Below are 20,115 nucleotides of genomic sequence, written 5' to 3' on the forward strand. Positions count from 1 at the left end.
TCCACACTCGGACACTATTGAGAGGAAAAGGTCAAATGTAATTGAGTCAGAATAATTAATAGCCATGCAGCAATCTACCATAGCCGTGAACCTGGATTGTCTTCAACAAACCGAGACACGTTGTCACCCTGTTAGCGGCCTCCTCCAGGCTCCCACATCCCTCACTGCCCTCGAAAACACGTGTGCCCCAGTGTCCTGATCCCCACTGGTGTGAGCCTCGTCCAGGGCAGCAGACCCTGGGTTATCTGTGGGCCTCCTAGCTGGACACAGGGCTGGACCCACGGAAGTTCTCAGAAGGTGTCTGTTGGATGGACAGGATAAAGAGAAGGGGTGAGGACATTGAGGTTGTGACATCAGCAAACCTGAGCCCTTGACCGCTAGACCTGACCCAGTCCTAGTTGGGGGTCAGGGGAGCCTCACAGCCCCACTCCAGCTCTGCCTGGCCCATCTTCTCATCACTCCATCTTGGACCTATCACTTTAGGGTCCTGGGGACTTAACGTATCCTCTTTAAAATGTTATCATACATCCTGCACTTGAACTTGTTGCAAGAGATTTAAGACTCCCAACAAGTCTAATCACATCATTAATTTGCTTCCATCCAGCCAGGCCTCATCCTTGGCATGGAGCCAGGACCCATCAGCATGAAACATGCAGAGAATGTCAGCCAGCTGCAGGGCAGCCCACGGAACCCAGTGGCTAGCCCAGCTTCTTTGTGGCTTTGACATGGAACTTTCTAGTTCTGTTTTTTTTTTCAAGCTCCCTACATATTGAATGGAGATTCATCACCCACAAATGCACACTCATGGTCAGGGGACTGAGGAGGGCGGGCTGGACACATCCCAGGGAGAAGGCCTCTGCCTGGACCCTCGGAAGAGGGGAAGGGAAGCAGAATGCTGCCTTCAGGCTCTCTGATGGTTCTGAAGGCCGCCTCTCTGTCATCTCCATCTCTATCCCCTGTCCAAGGCCACCCTTCACTGTAGCCCCTGCCGTCAGAGGGGAAAGATGACGCAGCCAGCCCCATCCTCCAGGCTCGTTGTACAAAGCTGACGTTTCATCAAGACTTCCTTTGTGCCACGCGCTGTGCTAAGCGCTTTCCAAAACTGACCTTGTTTAATTCCTATAACAATATATATAGCCCCTATATGACCAATTGGGAAACTGAGTCTCAGAGGGGCCAAGTAACCTGTGAGTTAGAGGCCACCCAGCTGGTAAGTGGCAAAAGGAGGATTCCAACCCGAGCTGACCCAGCTGTTCAGGACTCACATTCACAACCTCCAGAGCTGCTGCCTGCGGGCCACCCATTCATCCATGCGTCCACTCATTGAACAAATGTTTATCTGTCAGTGCAGCATCGTCCCACGTTCCTTCCACACCCAAGGAACGGAGAGAAGCCTGTGAGGGCCAGGTTTCCAGATATAACCCTTCTGAGTCACAGCCTCTCGTGCTCCTCCCCCACTCAGAAGCCTGCAGTGTTTCCTATGGTGGCGTCAAGTCCACGTGTGGCCTGTTTTATCAGGGCTGCCAAGCATCCCCTCCATGGTTAGGGGAGGGAGTAAGAACTCTATTCCCTCCTCTATATATCCATTTGCCAAACAGGCCCCAAGCATCAACTCTGTGCTGGCCCTGATTGGGCACTGGCAGAGCTGCTGCATACAGCTATCTAGGTTGTGCACTGCTCAAGTTTAGGGCATACCAGTCATATCAATGTCTTGCTCCTCCCAGAACAGCATATCAGGCATTTCTGGCAGAGAAGCCCCTCTAACTCAGGGAATACCCTGGTCCTTGGCCAACAGATAGCAGAGGCAGGTGTCCCAGCCTCCCCAGAGTCCCTCTGGGTTCAGCCTCCATTGATGCCTCCATTCTCCTCAGAAGGAGGGCTGACAACTCGTCAGTGGCTCTGGAATCCATGTGGCTGGGCTGAAACCTGCAGGACATTAGTCTCCTCGTGCTGGACTCGCCATCTGGCCAGTTCAGAAGTCAGCTAGGCCTTGTGTCCTGTGCTTTGGGCCTGGGTTGGTGAAGACAGAGTGATATAGGGGGCACCCCTTCTGAGCAAGGGCTTGGAGGTTAGAATCACACCGGTGGATTGTGGGGAAAGAGCAGGTATTCTTACTCATGGCCTTAGGGTCCTCCGTGGTCCATGGCTTCCTCTCCCACCCCACCCACATGCTAAAGGCCACAGCACTGGAGCAGGTTAGAGAGGCAATGTGTCGGGAACAGAAGAACAGGAAGAGGCGATGTGGTGAGGAGGGACGGCACATCTTTATGTTCAAGGCTCCAGAAACCTGTGCTGGGCACCTACTTTGTGCCAGGCAGCAGGGGCCCAGGAATGACAGAGGTGCTGTCCCTGTACTCAGGGAGCTCTCTGCCTCGTTCAAAGACACGTCAGAAATGCTGGCCCCAGGCCATGCAGCTGAGTGTGGACATGGGGCCGAGAGCTGGGAAATATGGATAGCTCCAAGCCAGGTTGTTGAACAAACCCTTGTTATGGAAGGAAGCCTTGGTCCTGGAGTTGAAATTTTCAAGAAGGGATGGAGGGTTTGTGTTACGTCCTGAGCAGCGGTGGAGCTGGGGATGCAGAGATAGTGGTGGCAACAGAAAGTGGCCAACCAGGGCTGATACACTGGGAGAATCAAAGGTTATGACCCCTCCTCTGACCTCTGTAGGGTGGGGTGGGCTGAAAGGTGTCCACGACAACACCCATCATCTCATGCAATCCCCCTCAATACCATCAGCCCCAACTTATAAATGAGGAAACCTGGACTCAGAAAAGTTAAGTAACTTGGCCAAAGTCACACAGCATCAGAACAGGGCCTGAAGCCCAGGTCAGCCTTTTCGCTACACCAGGCAGATCCTCCACACCTGCTTGCTGAACCAGATTCCCTGTACGTGCCAGTGACAGGGTCAGTGCTACAGTGAGAGCCTCCCAGGACCTCTGTGTCCGGAAGCCGAGGTTCAACAAGGCAGAGACGCGGGAGTGATACGTGTGTGAGGGTGGCGTCCAAGGGCTCCAGCCTGGCTCTGCCATTTACTTAGCTGTGTGGCTGTCCACCTATCTCTGGATCCTTCGCTCTTCTTTCTTTATTTGTGAAACTGGGATAACAACAGTCATCTCAAAGCATCTGGGAACTGATGAAAAGCATCAGTGACCTGAATAAAGGTAAGTTACCCAGCCCCACACTGGGCTGTGTGTGTTTATTGGAAGCCACTCTGCTCCAGGAAGAACTGAAGGCAGCAGTCTCTGTCTTGCCTTTACAGCTACCCAACTTTATCAACACCACCCTTCCGCCGCACGAGCAGGTCACGGCCCAGGAGATCGACAGCTACTTCCGCCAGGAGCTCATCTACAAGAGGAATGAGCGGATGGGGAAGAGGGTCATGACTCTTCTGCAGGAGAACGAAGACAAGATCTGCTTCTTTGCCTTCGGAGCAGGTTTGGACCGGAGTGGGGAAGGGATTGTTTGCCAGATCCTTAAGTGCTGGGAGGGTTGCTGGACCCTCTTCTGACCTCTGCTTCATAAAGGGAAAAGTTGAGGCCCCGAATGAGCAGGGAAAGCCACACAGTGTTCAGCAGAGCTGGAATCCAACACGGGTCCCCTGCTTCTGGTCAAGGCTTCTTCTGTGACAGTCCCCATGGACAAGGGCGGTGACCACTGCCAAAACCAGGATAACTTCTGTGGCTCCTTCATGCCCCAGGAGGCCATGCTGAGAGCCCAGACCTGAAGCCAGCTCCCAGTGTCCAGCCCAGGCTTGGGCCCACCCCTCAGAGCCAAGGCCAAGTCAGTGAGGGCCACGTGGCCCAGTGGGGAGAAGGCGGCTCTGGCATCCCACAGCCCTGGCTGTAAATCCCAGCCCAACCCCCTCCAGACTGCATGGCTTCGGAGGGGACCTTCTCAAGGGCTCAAGTCCCTCTTCTATGAATGGGCAGTGATAACAATAATTATGTGATGAATTGAAAAGACCTACCTTGTAGAATAGTTGCAAAGATTACTACCACATAGCTGGAACTCAAAATGGCAGCCACAACGATCGGCATCATTATGATGATGACAGTTAATACCAATTTTATCCCCACCATATGGACCATGACCTTGATGCTCCTTCTGGGGCTCTGGAAAGTCCAGACACGCAGGTACAGGTACAGGACTTGCTCAGCGTCTCTCTCCCTGTTCCTCTCCTGCTTCTTCTCCCTCACTCTGTCTTCCTTTCTCCATGGCTGTCTCTCTTGATGACAGTACTGTCCACCTTGGGACCAAGATACTGCATTTGCCTCCTTTATTTATCAGCTCTTGCTCCGGTGCTACAAGGACAAACGTATTTCTTGCTCACACTGCTTGCAATTTGGGCTGAACGAATTCCCCTTGAGGTGGCTGGCGGGCGTCGCACTCGTGGGCGTTGTGCTCCCTGGCGCTGTCCTCTCTCTCCCCTCCCTTCCCTGCCCCGCTACCCACACGCTGCCTGCCTGCGTCAGGCAGAGTTGGATCAAGCCGAGCAGCCTGTCTAACGCAGAAGGGCCTGTGTGGACATCCTGATTCATAACAGGGCGTGTCCACTGCTGGAGGTCTGCCTCACCCACCCCCCACTGTTCAACCCCAGATACTTCAAGGGCAAGATCCAGGGTTTGTGTGTGTCTGCAGCTGTCTTCCCTCCCCTTCGGCCCTCAGCACGGCAGAGGCGTATGGGAGGGCCTCAGAAACGCGGGACCTCTGGGACAGCCTCTATAAGACCACACCTGCAGCTGGACAGAGACGTCTGGGCTAACGCTGCAGCTGTGCCATGGCCTGATGTGGCCTCTTCCCTCCCCTCTGGCAGCCTCAGTTCACTCATCTGAGCAGAAAGACCCAGGACTCACTTGGGCCATCTGTGATTCTAGGAGCTCTTCAAACAGATTTCTGAGAAGAGTGGGGTTCCTGTGGCGGTGGGAGGGGCTGCCTGAAGGAGCCAGTAGAAGCAGGACTTCGACAGCAGGACACCTGCTGGGGACCTGGCTTGAGTCAGAACAGATCTGGGGACCATGCAGGGAAGCAAGTGCTCCCCAACACGCACTCTCCCTCACTCACCATCCCAGCAGGCTCCCCAGCCCTCCCTCCTATGGGCATCTGGGCAGTGTATCCTGTGCTAAACCGGCCCACAGCTGACCACAAAAGGGGCACCACTGGGAACTCAACTAGCCCTCAGGCTCCTCCCCTAATGTGAGCCCCTAGAGAGCCCGGTCACTGAGAGAGGCCGGTAAGGGATCCAGCATTCTGCATGCTCTACCTGCCCCACCTGCTGCAGGGCTCAGGACCAGTCACTCAGGGGCTGGGGGTAGCTAATACCTGCTTCTTCCTGTGGGTGTGGAAACAGGAGAGCCTAGAGACGAAAATCACAATGGCCCAGGCAACCACTGACACTGAAACCCCAAGTGCACTGCAGCACAAATGTCCACTCAGGCACCAGGCCAGCACGCAGGCTCCCTACCACCTCCACTTTCTTCCCCATCTCTGAAATCCAGCTGATTCCTGGTCAGTTTTGTTTTGTTTTTTTCTGGGGTTTTTTTTTACGTCTTTATTGGAGTATAATTACTTTACAATGTTGTGTTACTTTCTGCTGTATAACAAAGTGAATCAGCTATATGTATACATATATCCCCATATCCCCTCCCTCTTGCGTCTCCCACCCTCCCTATCCCACCCCTCTAGGTGGTCACAAAGCACCGAGCTGATCTCCCTGTGCTATGCGGCTGCTTCCCACTAGCTATCTATTTTACATTTGGTAGTGTATATATGTCCATGCCACTCTGTCACTTTGTCACAGCTTACCCTTCCCCCTCCCCATATCCTCAAGTTCATTCTCTAGTAGGTCTGTGTCTTTATTCCTGTCTTACCCCCAGGTACTTCATGACATTTTTTTCCCTTAAATTCCATATATATGTGTCAGCATATGGTATTTGTCTTTCTCTTTCTGACTTACTTCACTCTGTATGACAGACTCTAGGTCCATCCACCTCATTAAAAATAGCTCAATTTCATTTCTTTTTATGGCTGAGTAATATTCCATTGTATATATGTGCCACATCTTCTTTATCCATTCATCCGATGATGGACACTTAGGTTGTTTCCATCTCCTGGCTATTGTAAATAGAGCTGCAATGAATATTTTGGTACATGACTCTTTTTGAATTATGATTTTCTCAGGGTATATGCCCAGTAGTGGGATTGCTGGGTTATATGGTAGTTCTCTTTGTAGATTTTTAAGGAACCTCCTTACTGTTCTCCATAGTGGCTGTACCAATTCACATTCCCACCAGCAGTGCAAGAGTGTTCCCTTTTCTCCACACCCTCTCCAGCATTTACTGTTTCTAGATTTTTTGATGATGGCCATTCTGACTGGTGTGAGATGATATCTCATTGTAGTTTTGATTTGCATTTCTCTAATGATTAATGATGTTGAGCATTCTTTCATGTGTTTGTTGGCCATCTGTATATCTTCTTTAGAGAAATGTCTATTTAGGTCTTCTGCCCATTTTTGGATTGGGTTGTTTGTTTTCTTGTTATTGAGCTGCATGAGCTGCTTGTAAATTTTGGAGATTAATCCTTTGTCAGTTGCTTTGTTTGCAAATATTTTCTCCCATTCTGAGGGTTGCCTTTTCGTCTTGTTTATGGTTTCCTTTACTGTGCAAAAGCTTTTAAGTTTCATTAAGTCCCACTTGTTTATTTTTGTTTTTATTTCCATTTCTCTAGGAGGTGGGTCAGAAAGGATCTTGCTGTGATTTATGTCATAGAGTGTTCTGCCTATGTTTTCCTCTAAGAGTTTGATAGTGTCTGGCCTTACATTTAGGTCTTTAACCATTTTGAGTTTATTTTTGTGTATGGTGTTAGGGAGTGTTCTAATTTCATTCTTTTACATGTAGCTGTCCAATTTTCCCAGCACCACTTATTGAAGAGGCTGTCTTTTCTCCTTTGTATATTCTTGTCTCCTTTATCAAAAATAAGGTGACCATATGTGCGTGGGTTTATCTCTGGGCTTTCTATCCTGTTCCATTGATCCATATTTCTGTTTTTTGCCAGTACCATATTGTCTTCATTACTGCAGCTTTGTAATACAGTCTGAAGTCCAGGAACCTGATTCCTCCAGCTCCTTTTTTCTTTCTCAAGATTGCTTTGGCTATTCGGGGTCTTTTGTGTTTCCATACAAATTGTGAAATTTTTTGTTCTAGTTCTGTGAAAAATGCCAGTGGTCGTTTGATAGGGATTGCATTGAATCTGTAGATTGCATTGGGTTGTAGAGTCATTTTCACAATATTGATTCTTCCAATCCAATAACATGGTATATCTCTCCATCTGTTTGTATCATCTTTAATTTCTTTCATCAGTGTCTTATAGTTTTCCATATACAGGTCTTTTTTCTATTTAGGTAGGTTTATTCCTAGGTATTTTATTCTTTTTGTTGTAATGGTAAATGGGAGTGTTTCCTTAATTTCTCTTTCAGATTTTTCATCATTGGTCTATAGGAATACAAGAGATTTCTGTGCATTAATTTTGTATCCTTCTACATTACCAAATGCACTGATTAGCTCTAGTAGTTTTCTGGTAGCACCTTCAGGATTCTCTATGTATAGTATCATGTCATCTGCAAACAGTGACAGCTTTACTTCTTCTTTTCTGATTTGGATTCCTTTTTTTCTTTTTCTTCTCTAATTGCTGTGGCTAAAACTTCCAAAACTATGTTGAATAATCATGGTGAGAGTGGGCAACCTTGTCTTGTTCCTGATCTTAAAGGAAATGGTTTCAGTTTTCACCATTGAGAATGATGTTGCCTGTGGGTTTGTCATATATGGCCTTTATTATGTTGAGGTAGGTTCCCTCTATGCCTACTTTATGGACAGTTTTTATCATAAATGGGTGTTGAGTTTTGTCAAAAGCTTTTTCTGCATCTATTGAGATGCTCATATGGTTTTTCTCCTTCAATTTGTTAATATGGTTTATCACATTGATTGATTTGCATATATTGAAGAATCCTTGCATTCCTGGGATAAACCCCACTTGATCATAGTGTATGATCCTTTTAATGTGCTGTTGGATTCTGTTTGCTAGCAGTTTTTTGAGAATTTTTGCATCTATGTTCATCAGTGATATTGGCCTGTAATTTTCTTTTTTTGTGACATCTTCATCTGGTTTTAGTATCAGAGCGATGGTGGCCTCGTGGAATGAGTTTGGGAGTGTTCCTCTCTCTGCTATATTTTAGAAGAAGGATAGGTGTTAGCTCTTCTCTAAATGTTTGATAGAATTTGCCTATGAAGCTATCTAGTCCTGGGCTTTTGTTTGTTGGAAGATTTTTTATTTTTTTTTGCGTTACGCGGGCCTCTCACTGTTGTGGCCTCTCCCGTTGTGGAGCACAGGCTCCAGACGCACAGGCTCAGCAGCCATGACTCACAGGCCTAGCCACTCCACGACATGTGGGATCTTCCCGGACCGGGACATGAACCCGTGTCCCCTGCATCGGCAGGCAGACTCTCAACCACTGCGCCACCAGGGAAGCCCCTATTGGAAGATTTTTAATCACAGTTTCAATTTCAGTGCTTGTGATTGGTCTGTTTATATTTTCTATTTCTTTCTGGTTCAATCTCGGAAGGTTGTGCTTTTCTAAGAATTGGTCCATTACTTCCAGGTTCTCCATTTTATGGAATAGAGTTGCTTGTAGTAATCTCTCATGATCCTTTGTATTTCTGCAGTGTCAGTTGTTACTTCTCCTTTTTCATTTCTATTTCTGTTGTTTTGAGTCTTCTCCCTTTTTTTCCTGCTGAGTCTGGCTAATGGTTTATGATTTTTTTTGTCTTCTCAGAGAACCAGCTTTTAGTTTTATTTATCTTTGCTATTGTTTCCTTCATTTCTTTTTCATTTATTTCTGATTTGATCTTTATGATGTCTTTCCTTCTTCTAACTTTGTGGGGTTTTTTTGTTTTTTTTTCTCTAATTGCTTTAGTTATAAGGTTAGGTTGTTTTTTTGAGATTTTTCTTGTTTCTTAAGGTGGGATTATATTGCTATAAACTTCCCTCTTGGAACTGCTTTTGCTGCATCCCATAGGTGTTGGGTCATCGTGTTTTCATTGTCATTTGTTTCTAGGTATGTTTTGGTTTCCTCTTTGATTTCTTCAGTGATCTCTTGGTTGTTTAGTAGCATATTATTTAGCCTCCTTGTGTTTGTATTTTTTACAGTTTTTTTTCCTGTAATTGATATCTAGTCTCATAGCATTGTGGTTGGAAAAGATACCTTATATGATTTCAATTTTCTTAAATTTACCAAGGCTTGATTTGTGACCCAAAGTATGATCTATCCTGGAGAATGTTCCATGAGCACTTGAGAAGAAAGTGTATTCTGTTGTTTTTGGATGGAATGTCCTATAAATATCAATTAAGTCCATCTTGTTTAATGTGTCATTTAAATCTTGTGTTTCCTTATTTATTTTCATTTTGCATTATCTGTCCATTGGTGAAAGTGGGGTGTTAAATTCCCCTACTATTATTGTGCTACTGTCAATTTCCCCTTTTATGACTGTTAACGTTTGCCTTACGTATTGAGGTGCTCCTGTGTTGGGTGCATAATTATTTACAATTGTTATATCTTCTTCTTGGATTGATCCCTTGATCATTATGTAGTGTCCTTCTTTGTCTCTTGTAATAGTCTTTATGTTAAAGTCTATTTTGTCTGATATGGGAATTGCTACTCCAGCTTTCTTTTGATTTCCATTTGCATGGAATATCTTTTTCCAACCCCTCGCTTTCAGGCTGTATGCGTCCCTAGGTCTGAAGTGGGTCTCTTGTAGACAGCATATATACGAGTCTTGTTTCTATATCCATTCAGCCAGTCTATGTCTTTTGGTTAGAGCTTTAATCCATTTACATTTAAGGTAATTATTGATATGTATGTTCCTATTACCATTTTCTTAATTGTTTTGGGTTTGTTTTTGTAGGTCTTTTCCTTCTCTTGTGTTTCCCCCTAGAGAAGTTCCTTTAGCATTTGTTGTAAAGCTGGTTTGGTGGTGCTGAATTCTCTTATCTTTTGCCTGTCTGTAAAGGTTTTAATTTTTTCGTCAAATCTGAATGAGAGGGCTTCCCAGGTGGCACAGTGATTGAGAGTCCACCTGCCGATGCAGGGGTTGTGGGTTCGTGCCCCGGTCCAGGGAGATCCCGTGTGCCGCGGAGCAGCTGGGCCCATGGGCCATGGCTGCTGGACCTGCGCGTCCGGAGCCTGTGCTCCGTGGCGGGAGAGGCCGTGGCAGTGAGAGGCCCATGTACCGCCAAAAAAAACAAAACAAAACAAAAAAAATCTGAATGAGATCCTTGCTGAGTAGAGTAATCTTGGTTGTAGGTTTTTCCCTTTCATCACTTTAAATATGTCCTGCCACTCCCTTCTGGCTTGCAGAGTTTCTGCTGAAAGATCAGCTGTTATCCTCACAGGGGTTCCCTTGTATGTTATTGGTTGCTTTTCCCTTGCTGCTTCCAATATTTTTTCTTTGTATTTAATTTTTGATCGTTTGATTAATATGTGTCTTGGCGTGTTTCTCCTTGGATTTATCCTGTATGGGACTCTCTGCACTTCCTGGACTTGATTGACTATTTCCTTTCCCATGTTAGGGAAGTTTTCAACTATAATCTCTTCAAATATTTTCTCAGACCCTTTCTTTTTCTATTCTGCTTCTGGGAACCCTATAATTCAATGTTGGTGTGTTTAATGTTGTCCCAGAGGTCTCTGAGACTGTCCTCAATTCTTTTCATTCTTTTTTCTTTATTCTGCTCAGCAGTAGTTACTTCCACTATTTTATTTTCCAGGTCACTTATCCGTTCTTCTGCCTCAGTTATTCTGCTATTGATTCCTTCTAGAGAATTTTTAATTTCATTTATTATGTTGTTCATAATTGTTTGTTTACTCTTTAGTTCTTCTAAGGCCTTGTTAGATGTTTCTTGTGTTTTCTCTGTTCTATTTCCAAGATTTTGGATCATCTTTACTATCATTATTCTGAATTCTTTTTCAGGTACATTGCTTATTTCCTCCTCATTTGTTTGGTCTGGTGGGTTTTTACCTTGCTCCTTCATCTGCTGCGTATTTCTCTGTCTTCTCATTTTGCTTATCTTACTGTGTTTGGGGTCTCCTTTTCACAGGCTGCAGGTTCATAGTTCCTGTTGTTTTTGGTGTCTGCCCCCAGTGGGTGAGGTTGGTTCAGTGGGCTGTGTAGGCTTCCTGGTGGAGGGGACTGGTGCCTGTGTTCTGGTGGGTGGGGCTGGATCTTGTCTTTCTGGTGGGCAGGGTCACGTCCGGTGGTGTGTTTTGGAGTGTCTGTGAACTTATTATGATTTTAGGCAGCCTCTCTGCTAATGGGTGGGGTTGTGTCCCTGTCTTACTAGTTGTTTGGCATGGGGTGTCCAGCACTGGTGGTTAGCTGGACGTTGGATGGAGCTGGGTCTTAGCGTTGAGACAGAGATCTCTGGGAGAGCTCTCGCAGATTGATATTACGTGGGGCCGGGAGGTCTCTGGTGGTCCAATGTCCTGAACTCGGCTCTCCCACCTCAGAGGCTCAGGTCTGACACCAGGCTGGAGCACCAAGACCCTGTCAGCCACACGGCGTCCTGGAGCTCAGAACTCCGAAATGGATTTCACTGGGCTGAAATCAAGATGTTGGCAGGATCATGTTCGTTCTGGAGGTTCTGCCGAATCAACTAGCCCTGAAAATGGATGGCGCTGGAGCGTGGGGCCCAGACCCGCCATCACTGGCAGTCGGAGAGCACGGGCCTGGTCAGTTTTTTTGACAGACCACCAAAAAGACCTCACCGCTGTCTACTCTGTCCATCCCCACTGCCACTGTCCTGGTCCAAAGCCTCCATCAGCTCCAGCCTCCTGGTCCTCTCCCCACTTCCAGGCTGCTCCCCATGGTGGAGCCAGTGCAGGGTGCTGGCTCTGTCTCCTGCCGGCGTCCTGAGCTCCAGGAAGGCAGGCTTCACTTCATCATGCCTGTGTTTTTCAGTCATGTGTAATATGTTTTGAGCTCAGTGAAGGTATGAAAGAATGAATGAGTGAAGGAAGGAACAGATGAATGAATGTTGACCGGATCCTCCAATCCTGGTCTCCTGGCCTGGAGAGCTTAGAACAGCCCAGCAGTAAAGTGAGGGCAATGGGAGCCCCACCTTGGCTCTTAGAGACCGTCTGTCCTATGGCAACAGGCCCGGGGCTGTGGGCACATCCTGCCGGCAGATGCCACTTCTGGCTCAGCAGCACCTGCAGCAAATGGCCTGCTCGGTGCTGCACGTCTACGCTCGACCTGAGCATTTCAAAGCCGGACTCAGCCTTCAAGCTCGAGCCTGCCCACCTCATCATAGCCACGGGCAGACTGAGTTCCACAGACGCCAGGACGTGGGTGAAGCTCATGGCGAGATGGGGACAGAGCCGGGACTGGTTCCCGGGGCCCAGAGCCGTGGTCAGGGGCTCTGTTCTCACGTGCGGTCAGGGAGCCAGCTGAGAGGACCTGTAACAGTGTGTCAGCATGGGACACGTCCACACACAACTCGTGGTGACAGAAGTCCACGCCTGCCTCGCTGTGTCCTTATGGCCACATAGCTCCTGAGTCCCACATCCAAAGGCAGCCTGAGGACGTACATGCAGGGACTGGCCCAGCACTCTTCGGCAGCATGCGACCTACAGACGCACAGGCTCCATGGCACACGTTCCCGTCTGGGTGCCTTTTCCAACTCAGGCCTTCCCAGACCTTCGAGCACTGGGGACCTGAGTCAGCCTGACTCGTTGCCCATCCCCTGTCCGGCCCTCAAAGAAGGCACTGTGGGAGGGAGGGAGGGAGGGTCTTTGCCCCTGGAAATACACCTCGCCATCCCCCAGAGGGTGTCTGTTCGTGCAACAGTCTCTCAGATCCAGTTTCATGAATGTCTCTAGGAAATAGCTTAGGACAGAAATATGATTATAAGACTCCCAGCCACCCACAGCCTGGCCTTGCCCATCCTGTCATTCTATAGCCTGGGGTTCTGCCATTTTACAACAGACCAGCCTGAGACCAGCCTCAGGCTCACTAGGGTGAGGGAGAGAAAGAGCCTCCACCTGCCTAGCCACCCCCCGTGCCCATCCAGATCCTTCCCCAGCCCACCCCTGCTCCAGAACCCCTTCCTGAGAGTCCACAAGCACAGACTGGGATTCCCAGTGCTGCAGGCCGACTGGCCCCTCCTCTGCTCTGCTCTACAAGGAGATTTGATCCAAAGGGTCAGAGCTTTGCAGTCAGGATGCCTGGGCATAAAGCCGGGTTCCATCACTGTTAATTAAGAGAGCTTGGGAAAGCCATTTCACCTCCAAGGACCTCAGTCTCTCATCTGTAAAATGGGGATCATACACCTGCCTCATCAGACTGTGCTAGGTGTACTTTAGGTAATAGCGTTACACTCTCTACTGTGGTGGAGGGATCCTTATCACAGAGACCCTCCTGTGGGCCAGCCACCATTCCAGGCTCTTAGATTACATTACCTCTGATCTTCACAATAAGCCCACGAGAAGGGGGTTATTATACTCATTTTGCAGATGAAAACTAAGGCCCAGAGCAGATGAATGGCTTCCTCAAGGCCTTGCAGGCAGACCTTCAACTTGAATCCTGGCCTCTTGGGTGCTGGTTCTGGCCATTTCCCCCCGTACATGGTGCCCTTGCTGTATACTTCCAGAATGGTTGACGATTTTGCAGGAGAGTGTCTTTTTAGCTGGTACATCCCACAGAAGAGTACTCTCCTTAGCGTTTGGGCTGTTTCTGTGTTCAGGGGCTGTTTGACCTCTTCTGGAAGTTATCCAGCAGGTTCCAGGGCAGTTGGGGTGTGGACACGTGTGACAACTCTGAGCAGGCCTGGGTGACAGCTGGGGACCCAGATGGAAGCCCCACCTCCTCGGGAGGTGACTGTGGCCGGTGTGCAAACCTGGGTGTTCTGGAAGGAGCCAGGCCACTGCCATGGAGGGGTGCACCAGCCCAGGGTTAGGGGAGGGCTGATTCCAGACTGCCAGGCCCATGCAGTTTGACAAGCTGAGCCTACATGTCCTCAGAGATCTTAAGTGTGTCCTCGGATTTCCTCTGGCCCACAAATAACTGAGAAAAATAAGTACAAGATGGTGAATTTTTTTATTAATGAAGTGTATTAAATTTACAGGCTTATATTCTGAAATGATCTTCCTTCTACTGTGTTTGAAGTTAAATATCTTTCTCTTTAAAAAGAAAATAGTGGTGAAATGAGACAAACAGGGCTTTCAGAGCCCTTACTTGGCAAAATTAAAAGCTGGTAACTGTATTGTTTCTCCCGCCCACCCACCTTCTCTTCAGATAGGAGAGAATCGAGCAAGCCTAAAACATGCTGAAAAGCATACAATAGGAGGGGTGAGGCCAATGATACAGGAGAGAAATTGGGGGAAATGACTAGCCCAAGTTTCCAAGAAAGCAGGAAAGCTGGGGGCCAGAGCTCAGGTAGAGGATATGGCCTTGGATAGAAAAGGGCACTTGGAGAAGGGAGAAGGCTGGCAGGAAGGTAAGTTGGTGGTGGAAAGGTGACCTGTTGGCTTCTAATCAGAGCTCCACTCTGTAGAGGTTGAAGTCATGTGCAGAGAAAGAGGGGCCTGGGAGCTGGTTCTTGGTTTGAAGACAGGAGAACATTTGACGTAAATGTAAGAGACATTGGCCACAAGAACTGACATTGACAGGAAGTTAAATGAATTTCATATCATGAGCCAGCTGTGATTGATTGGTATGGTGACCTGGAGTGCGGTATATGAAGGACGACAAGACCATATGGAAGCTCAGCAGAGAAGAGGTCTGATTGATTAGTGATGTCTGCTGTGGACCTGGATTAGGCCACATTCCTGCCCCATATCTGCTCTGATTGCTGGGAACATAGACCACACTGATTGGTGATTGAGGGCCTGTGAACCTGCAGCGGTCCCAAATCACAGCTTGTAAGATTTTCTACAGCAACACTGGACATCTAGGGTGTGAAAGCAGATGCACCTACACTCCAGGCCTTTTCCTGATTTCATCCTAGAGCCCACTGCTCCATAAGCATCCCACTGATTGTGAACTACTCCAGGGCAGGCCCATATCTCCGCAGAACTGCCAACACCCAGGAGATGTTCTATAAAGACGTACTAGACCAAATCACCCAGAAACAAGTTCCCTCCATTCAGTCACATGGTATCTCTTGGGCTCCAGGCCTCTGGGGTGGAGGGAGAGGGGCTCTCAGTCCCAGGCACTAGAAGAAAATGACAGTTTTGTCCCTAGCTCTAGGGAACTGGGGCTTTCTCAGGTTGTGTTCACTTGTTCAGCCGTCCTGAGATCTGGAACAGAAGGCATAATGCGGGAGCTGGCCGAGCTGGGCTGGAGACACGAGCCAGACTCAAGGGTAGACCAGTTAGCCTGCAGGGCCCATTCATTCTGAACTCTGAGAGCCACTGGTATGTTCTGTAACCCCAGCGTGCTGCAGCCTGAATATAATTCTAACTTCTGACCTTACAAAGTCCTTTGACCCTAACAGCCTGTTGTTCTAAGACTCCGTGGTTCTGATATCCCAGCCTTCCATCATCATAGAATTCTAACCCTCTAGCAGAGTTTGCTTCAGTCTCTCTTGGATTCCTTGGGAGGAGTACGGAGCTAAGAGCCTGCTAGGACCTGGAAATTCCTCCACATAGGACTGCTGCCACCCGTCTCCCACACCACCCACCCGCAGTAAGCAGAAGTCCAAGCAGAAAGCAGGATTTGACAAGTTAAAAGCCAGGCTGTGTGAGCGTCGGAGACAGAGGTGCCGTAGCTGTTACCCCGAGCACCTGCACATCCAGCACCCCCAACCTCCAGGCTGCGCCAGCCCCTCTTGAGCCCCAGCTGAAGTGCCACAGGCCCATAATCAGGAACAGGCCTGTGAGGCTGGGACACAGGAGTCGACTCATGGTGAAGACCCGGACTTGAGAGAAGGGCGAGATAGAAGCCCGACCCATGGAACACCAGTAACATTTAAAAATTAATAACAACGGCGATTGCTCCTTGGAGAGTGGGCACCCTCCTGCTTGAAGAACACCCACATCTATCAGCTTACGTGGCTTTCACGTCCTCATTGCCTCCTGGAGGGAGACAGGATTGTATTATTATTCCATTTGGCAGATGGGTAAGTCAAGGTGGAGATGAGAAGTGAGAGAATCTTAGAACTGGAGTGGAACAATGGTCAACACTGATGAGGCCATTCTTTCTGATGCCCGTCTCCCTAAAAAGCCATCCAGCTGCTACTGGGGCCCTCTGTTCTCCTGAGAATGACCTTCCCCTCTCCTGACTGGGCCTTCTGGGACCTCTTCTCTGGGATCCCACAGTCCCACAGGATTTCCCTATCACAGCTCTGCTCATGCTGAGCACATATGTCCTCTCCTAGTCTAGGAAGGGGAGGGTAGGTCAGAGAAGACTTCCTGGAGGAGGTGAGAATTGATTGGTTGACATTTCCCTGATGCATGTCCAGCTGCCTTCCAATTCCTCTCCTCATCCCCACAGTCCTCAGGGCAAGACCCCAGCCACCTCCTTCCCCCCCTGGTTCTCCACTCAGGGGCCTCAGGAACAAAAACTCCTCAGAGCTCATGGCTGAGCACAGAAGAGCAACCACAGCCCATGTAGGGCCCTGGTAACCTTAGAAACGAGGGACCCAGCACATAGCACACGCCCAGCCACTTTCTCTCCTCCCGGCCAAATGCCCATGGCCTGCCATTCTCCCCACTTTGGAACATGAGGCCACAGCGTCCAGAAGTGTTTCAGAGTTTTCCGACGGTGTTTCAAAGGGCCCGGCCGCCCCACCATGTACACATCTGGCAGCTGGCATGCCTGCTCCAGGCTGAGATCCTTGGCCAGCGTCACCCTTCCTGTTTCAGCCCAGAGCATCCAGCCAGCCAGAGGAACGTCCCATCTGCTAGCTTGTCCCTAACTGGAGCCAGCCCTGCCCTCTGGACCAGGTTGGACCTCTGTGAGCTAGGGCACCTGGAATGTCAGCTAAGGGCTCAGCACTCTTGCTGGGCATGTGGGGAAAGCAGGGGGAGGAGAGAGTGTCCTAGGTGAAGGGCATGGGCTTCAGAGCCTGACTGCCTGCGTGAGGACCTCAGCGCCTGTCCTCGTAGGAAGGAGCCTGGGTAGACCAGGTACTTGGCTTCTCTCGGCCCTCAGGGTCCCTCTAAGAGGAGCCTGGTGTCAGTGGGCAGCACACGTGCAGCTCAGGCCTGGTGCACATGAGCTCTTGCGCTGTCAGTATTATTTCAGAGCCCACGGTCCTCCAAGAACAGGACTCCCACCCAGGGGAGAGCAAGGTTGTCCAGGGGATGAGGCAGAAGTGCTCGGTGGCCTCTGAGGACCCAGCTGGGACCCTGCAGGGAGACCCCCACGGCCGGTCTCAGCTCCAAGACACAGTGAGGCTCAGGACGTTGGGCCCCGCCCCTGCCTGCGTGGTTGGCCAACAGGGTGCTCTCTTGGGGTGCTGGGTGCTGACATTCTGGGAGAGGAGCCTCTGGGTGTTATAAAGAGTGGTAACCATGACCGCAGCGAGCCCTGCACTGGGCGCTGCCCCCTGCAGTTCACAGAACCCATCACAGGCTCCGTCTGCAGGGCTCTCCCCACAGTGCCTCATGCTGACCTCAAATCACTCTGCGCAGTCACTGCCTGAGTCTGGCATGGTGTCAGACCCCAGGAGGGAAAGGCCCCACGTCTAACCTATCTCAGGGTCCCCAGGGCTTCGCACGTGCCTGACATGTAGGAGGTCCCAGTGAAGGCTTGTGGAGAAGGCTCTGCGGCTTCAGGCCTGTACCCCTCCAGGGTACAGGTTCCTCAAAACCCCCAGGGCTTATGTCCTCACTGTGGGACAAGGGCAGGGCCCAAGGAGGAGGCTGACCCCTAGCCTGTGTCCTGTCCCTTCCTCTTCAGCCCCGTAGCCCCGGCATCCCTCCCTCACTGCATAGCTCACACTGCCCTGTAATTGTTTGCGTGTCTGTCTCGCCTCCACCCTGTGATGTCCTCCAGGGTGGGGACCATGTGTCTCAGCTCCTGGCACAAAACTGGGTATAGGGGAGACATCATCTCAGTCCTTGCTGAACTGAAAAAGCCCCAGTCCAGCGCTGCCTGGCCGGCAGAGCAGGAGAAAGAAAGCTTGGCTCTGCCAGTTTCCCAGACGGACCCTCCTTGGGAGTTCGAAGCCCCGAGGTACCCCCAATTCTCCATCCACCTGTCCATCTGTCTAGCTCTCCCGTCATACTTCCTCGGGTAAACAAACACCGCTGTTGCTCGATACCCGGCGGCTGAACCTGGCAGCGAGAGTAACACTTGATAGTTCCCCTTGCATTAATTTCAGACGGAACATAAATATGGGCTTGGACTCCCTCTTCCAGGAAGAGAAAACTGGAAACCCATTGGACTCACTGGAGAGAAAACGTGTGCTGGCCAAGGGGAGCCCGTGTTACTTTGGAGCTTTTGTGGGAACATCTGGTTCTCCCCTCCTCCCCTCCACTAAGCCCCCCAGTACTGTCTTGAAATTGCCCTGGTAACTGGCATGTTCTTCGAGCTGAATACTCACACGCTTTCCTCTCTGATCTGGTGAAACCTGGAGGGGACACATGTTTCTGACGACGCGCTGCCCCCAGAACGTGAGCTCAGGATCACTCGCAGCTGCCAGTACTTCCGAGCAGATGTACCGGCCACGCAGCCAACTAGGACATCTCTGGATGGAAGCCCAAGCTTTGCCTTTTACCGGCTGTGTGACCTTCAGCAAGTCCCGTCCTCTCGCTGAGCTCCAGTTCCCTCATCTGTCAACGGGCAGTACCTGGAAATGCTTTTGTGAAGATGAAATGAAATAATATTTGAAAAGCATCTTGTGCCCAGGAGACTCACTGAGGAGGCGTTTGCCTTCAGGTCATCACATGATGGAATCACAGAGGTGGGAGGACCCATGAGACCTTTGTAGGGAAACTGGGACAGAGAGGGGAAGGAGACTGCCTGAGGTCACACAGCTGGTTGGCTGTGGAGCCAGGTTTTCTGTCCTAACCTCAGGACAGGATTCTTAGCTCTGTCCTACCCCACCTTTCATGTCGGAGGGTAAATGGGGGCTGTTGGCTATGCCCAGCCGATGAGCCTTGTGCCCTAGCACAGGCCTGCTTGTGCCTGGAAGAAGGGGAGCCTTTGTCTCTGCACTACAACATCATGGGGCTCCGCCCACTCAGATCAGGACACCTTCCCTGCCTGTATATGATGTCCCTTAAGTGGCACTCTGGCTTGCGTGGTCAGGGGACACAGTCACCAAACCAGCCTTACAATTTGTCAAGCCTATAATCCTCCTCCAGGCCCTTGCTCCTCCCCTTGCCTGTTTCCCAACTCCGCCCCCTCCAATCTATCTGCTTGAATCCACCCTTTCTGGGCCCCTCTTCCAGGAAGCCTTCCTTGGTGTCTTTGGTGTATGGATCTCTCCTCCATGCCCTTTGTTTTTTGTTTTTTGGGTTTTTTAGCGGTACGCGGGCCTCTCACTGTTGTGGCCTCTCCCGTTGCGGAGCACAGGCTCCGGACGCGCAGGCTCAGCGGCCATGGCTCACGGGCCCAGCCGCTCCGCGGCATGTGGGATCTTCCCGGACCGGGGCACGAACCCGTGTCCCCTGCATCGGTAGGCGGACTCTCAACCACTGCGCCACCAGGGAAGCCCCCGTGCCCTTTGTTTTTGTTTCTGGGTTCTCTTTCTCCTCTCTCCTCTTTCTCCCTCCTCTCCTTCCCTCTCTATCTCTGTCTCCTTGTATCTCTTTCTCTCTGTCCCGACATCTCTCCTTTTCCTTCTCTCCTTACTGTTGCCTCTGTGTCTCTGTGTCTGTTGCAGCCTGTCTCCCAGCCCCTGTCACCTCCTCTCTTCTTTCTTCTCTCTGTCTCCCTGTGTTCTGGAGCTCTCTCCCCCTCCCTGTCTGTCTCTGAGCGTCTCTTCTTTCTCTGCCTCTCTCCGTGTGTCCCTCTCTCTCGCTCTGTGGCTCTGTGTGCCCCGCCCCCACTGTCCTCCCTCTCTTCCCTCCTCTCCTGGTCCACACGGCCTCAGCAGATGAAATGGGATGTTCCTTCCTGAAG

At 50.0% G+C, this 20,115-nt stretch overlaps 1 protein-coding gene across 1 annotated transcript in view; it reads left to right on the top strand.

Moving 5' to 3' along the window:
• Positions 1 to 20,115, top strand: part of TRABD2B (TraB domain containing 2B) — a gene marked incomplete at its 5' end in the record, with an annotated part of 215,335 nt that overhangs the window by 178,489 nt on the left and 16,731 nt on the right. The window contains one exon of the mRNA XM_082652918.1: positions 3,261 to 3,435. Coding sequence (XP_082509044.1) covers positions 3,261 to 3,435 — 175 coding nt within the window. The remainder of the gene's footprint in view (positions 1 to 3,260; positions 3,436 to 20,115) is intronic.

Source organism: Grampus griseus (assembly GCF_964374135.1).
Source record: "Grampus griseus genome assembly, chromosome: 1".
NCBI lineage: Eukaryota > Metazoa > Chordata > Mammalia > Artiodactyla > Delphinidae > Grampus > Grampus griseus.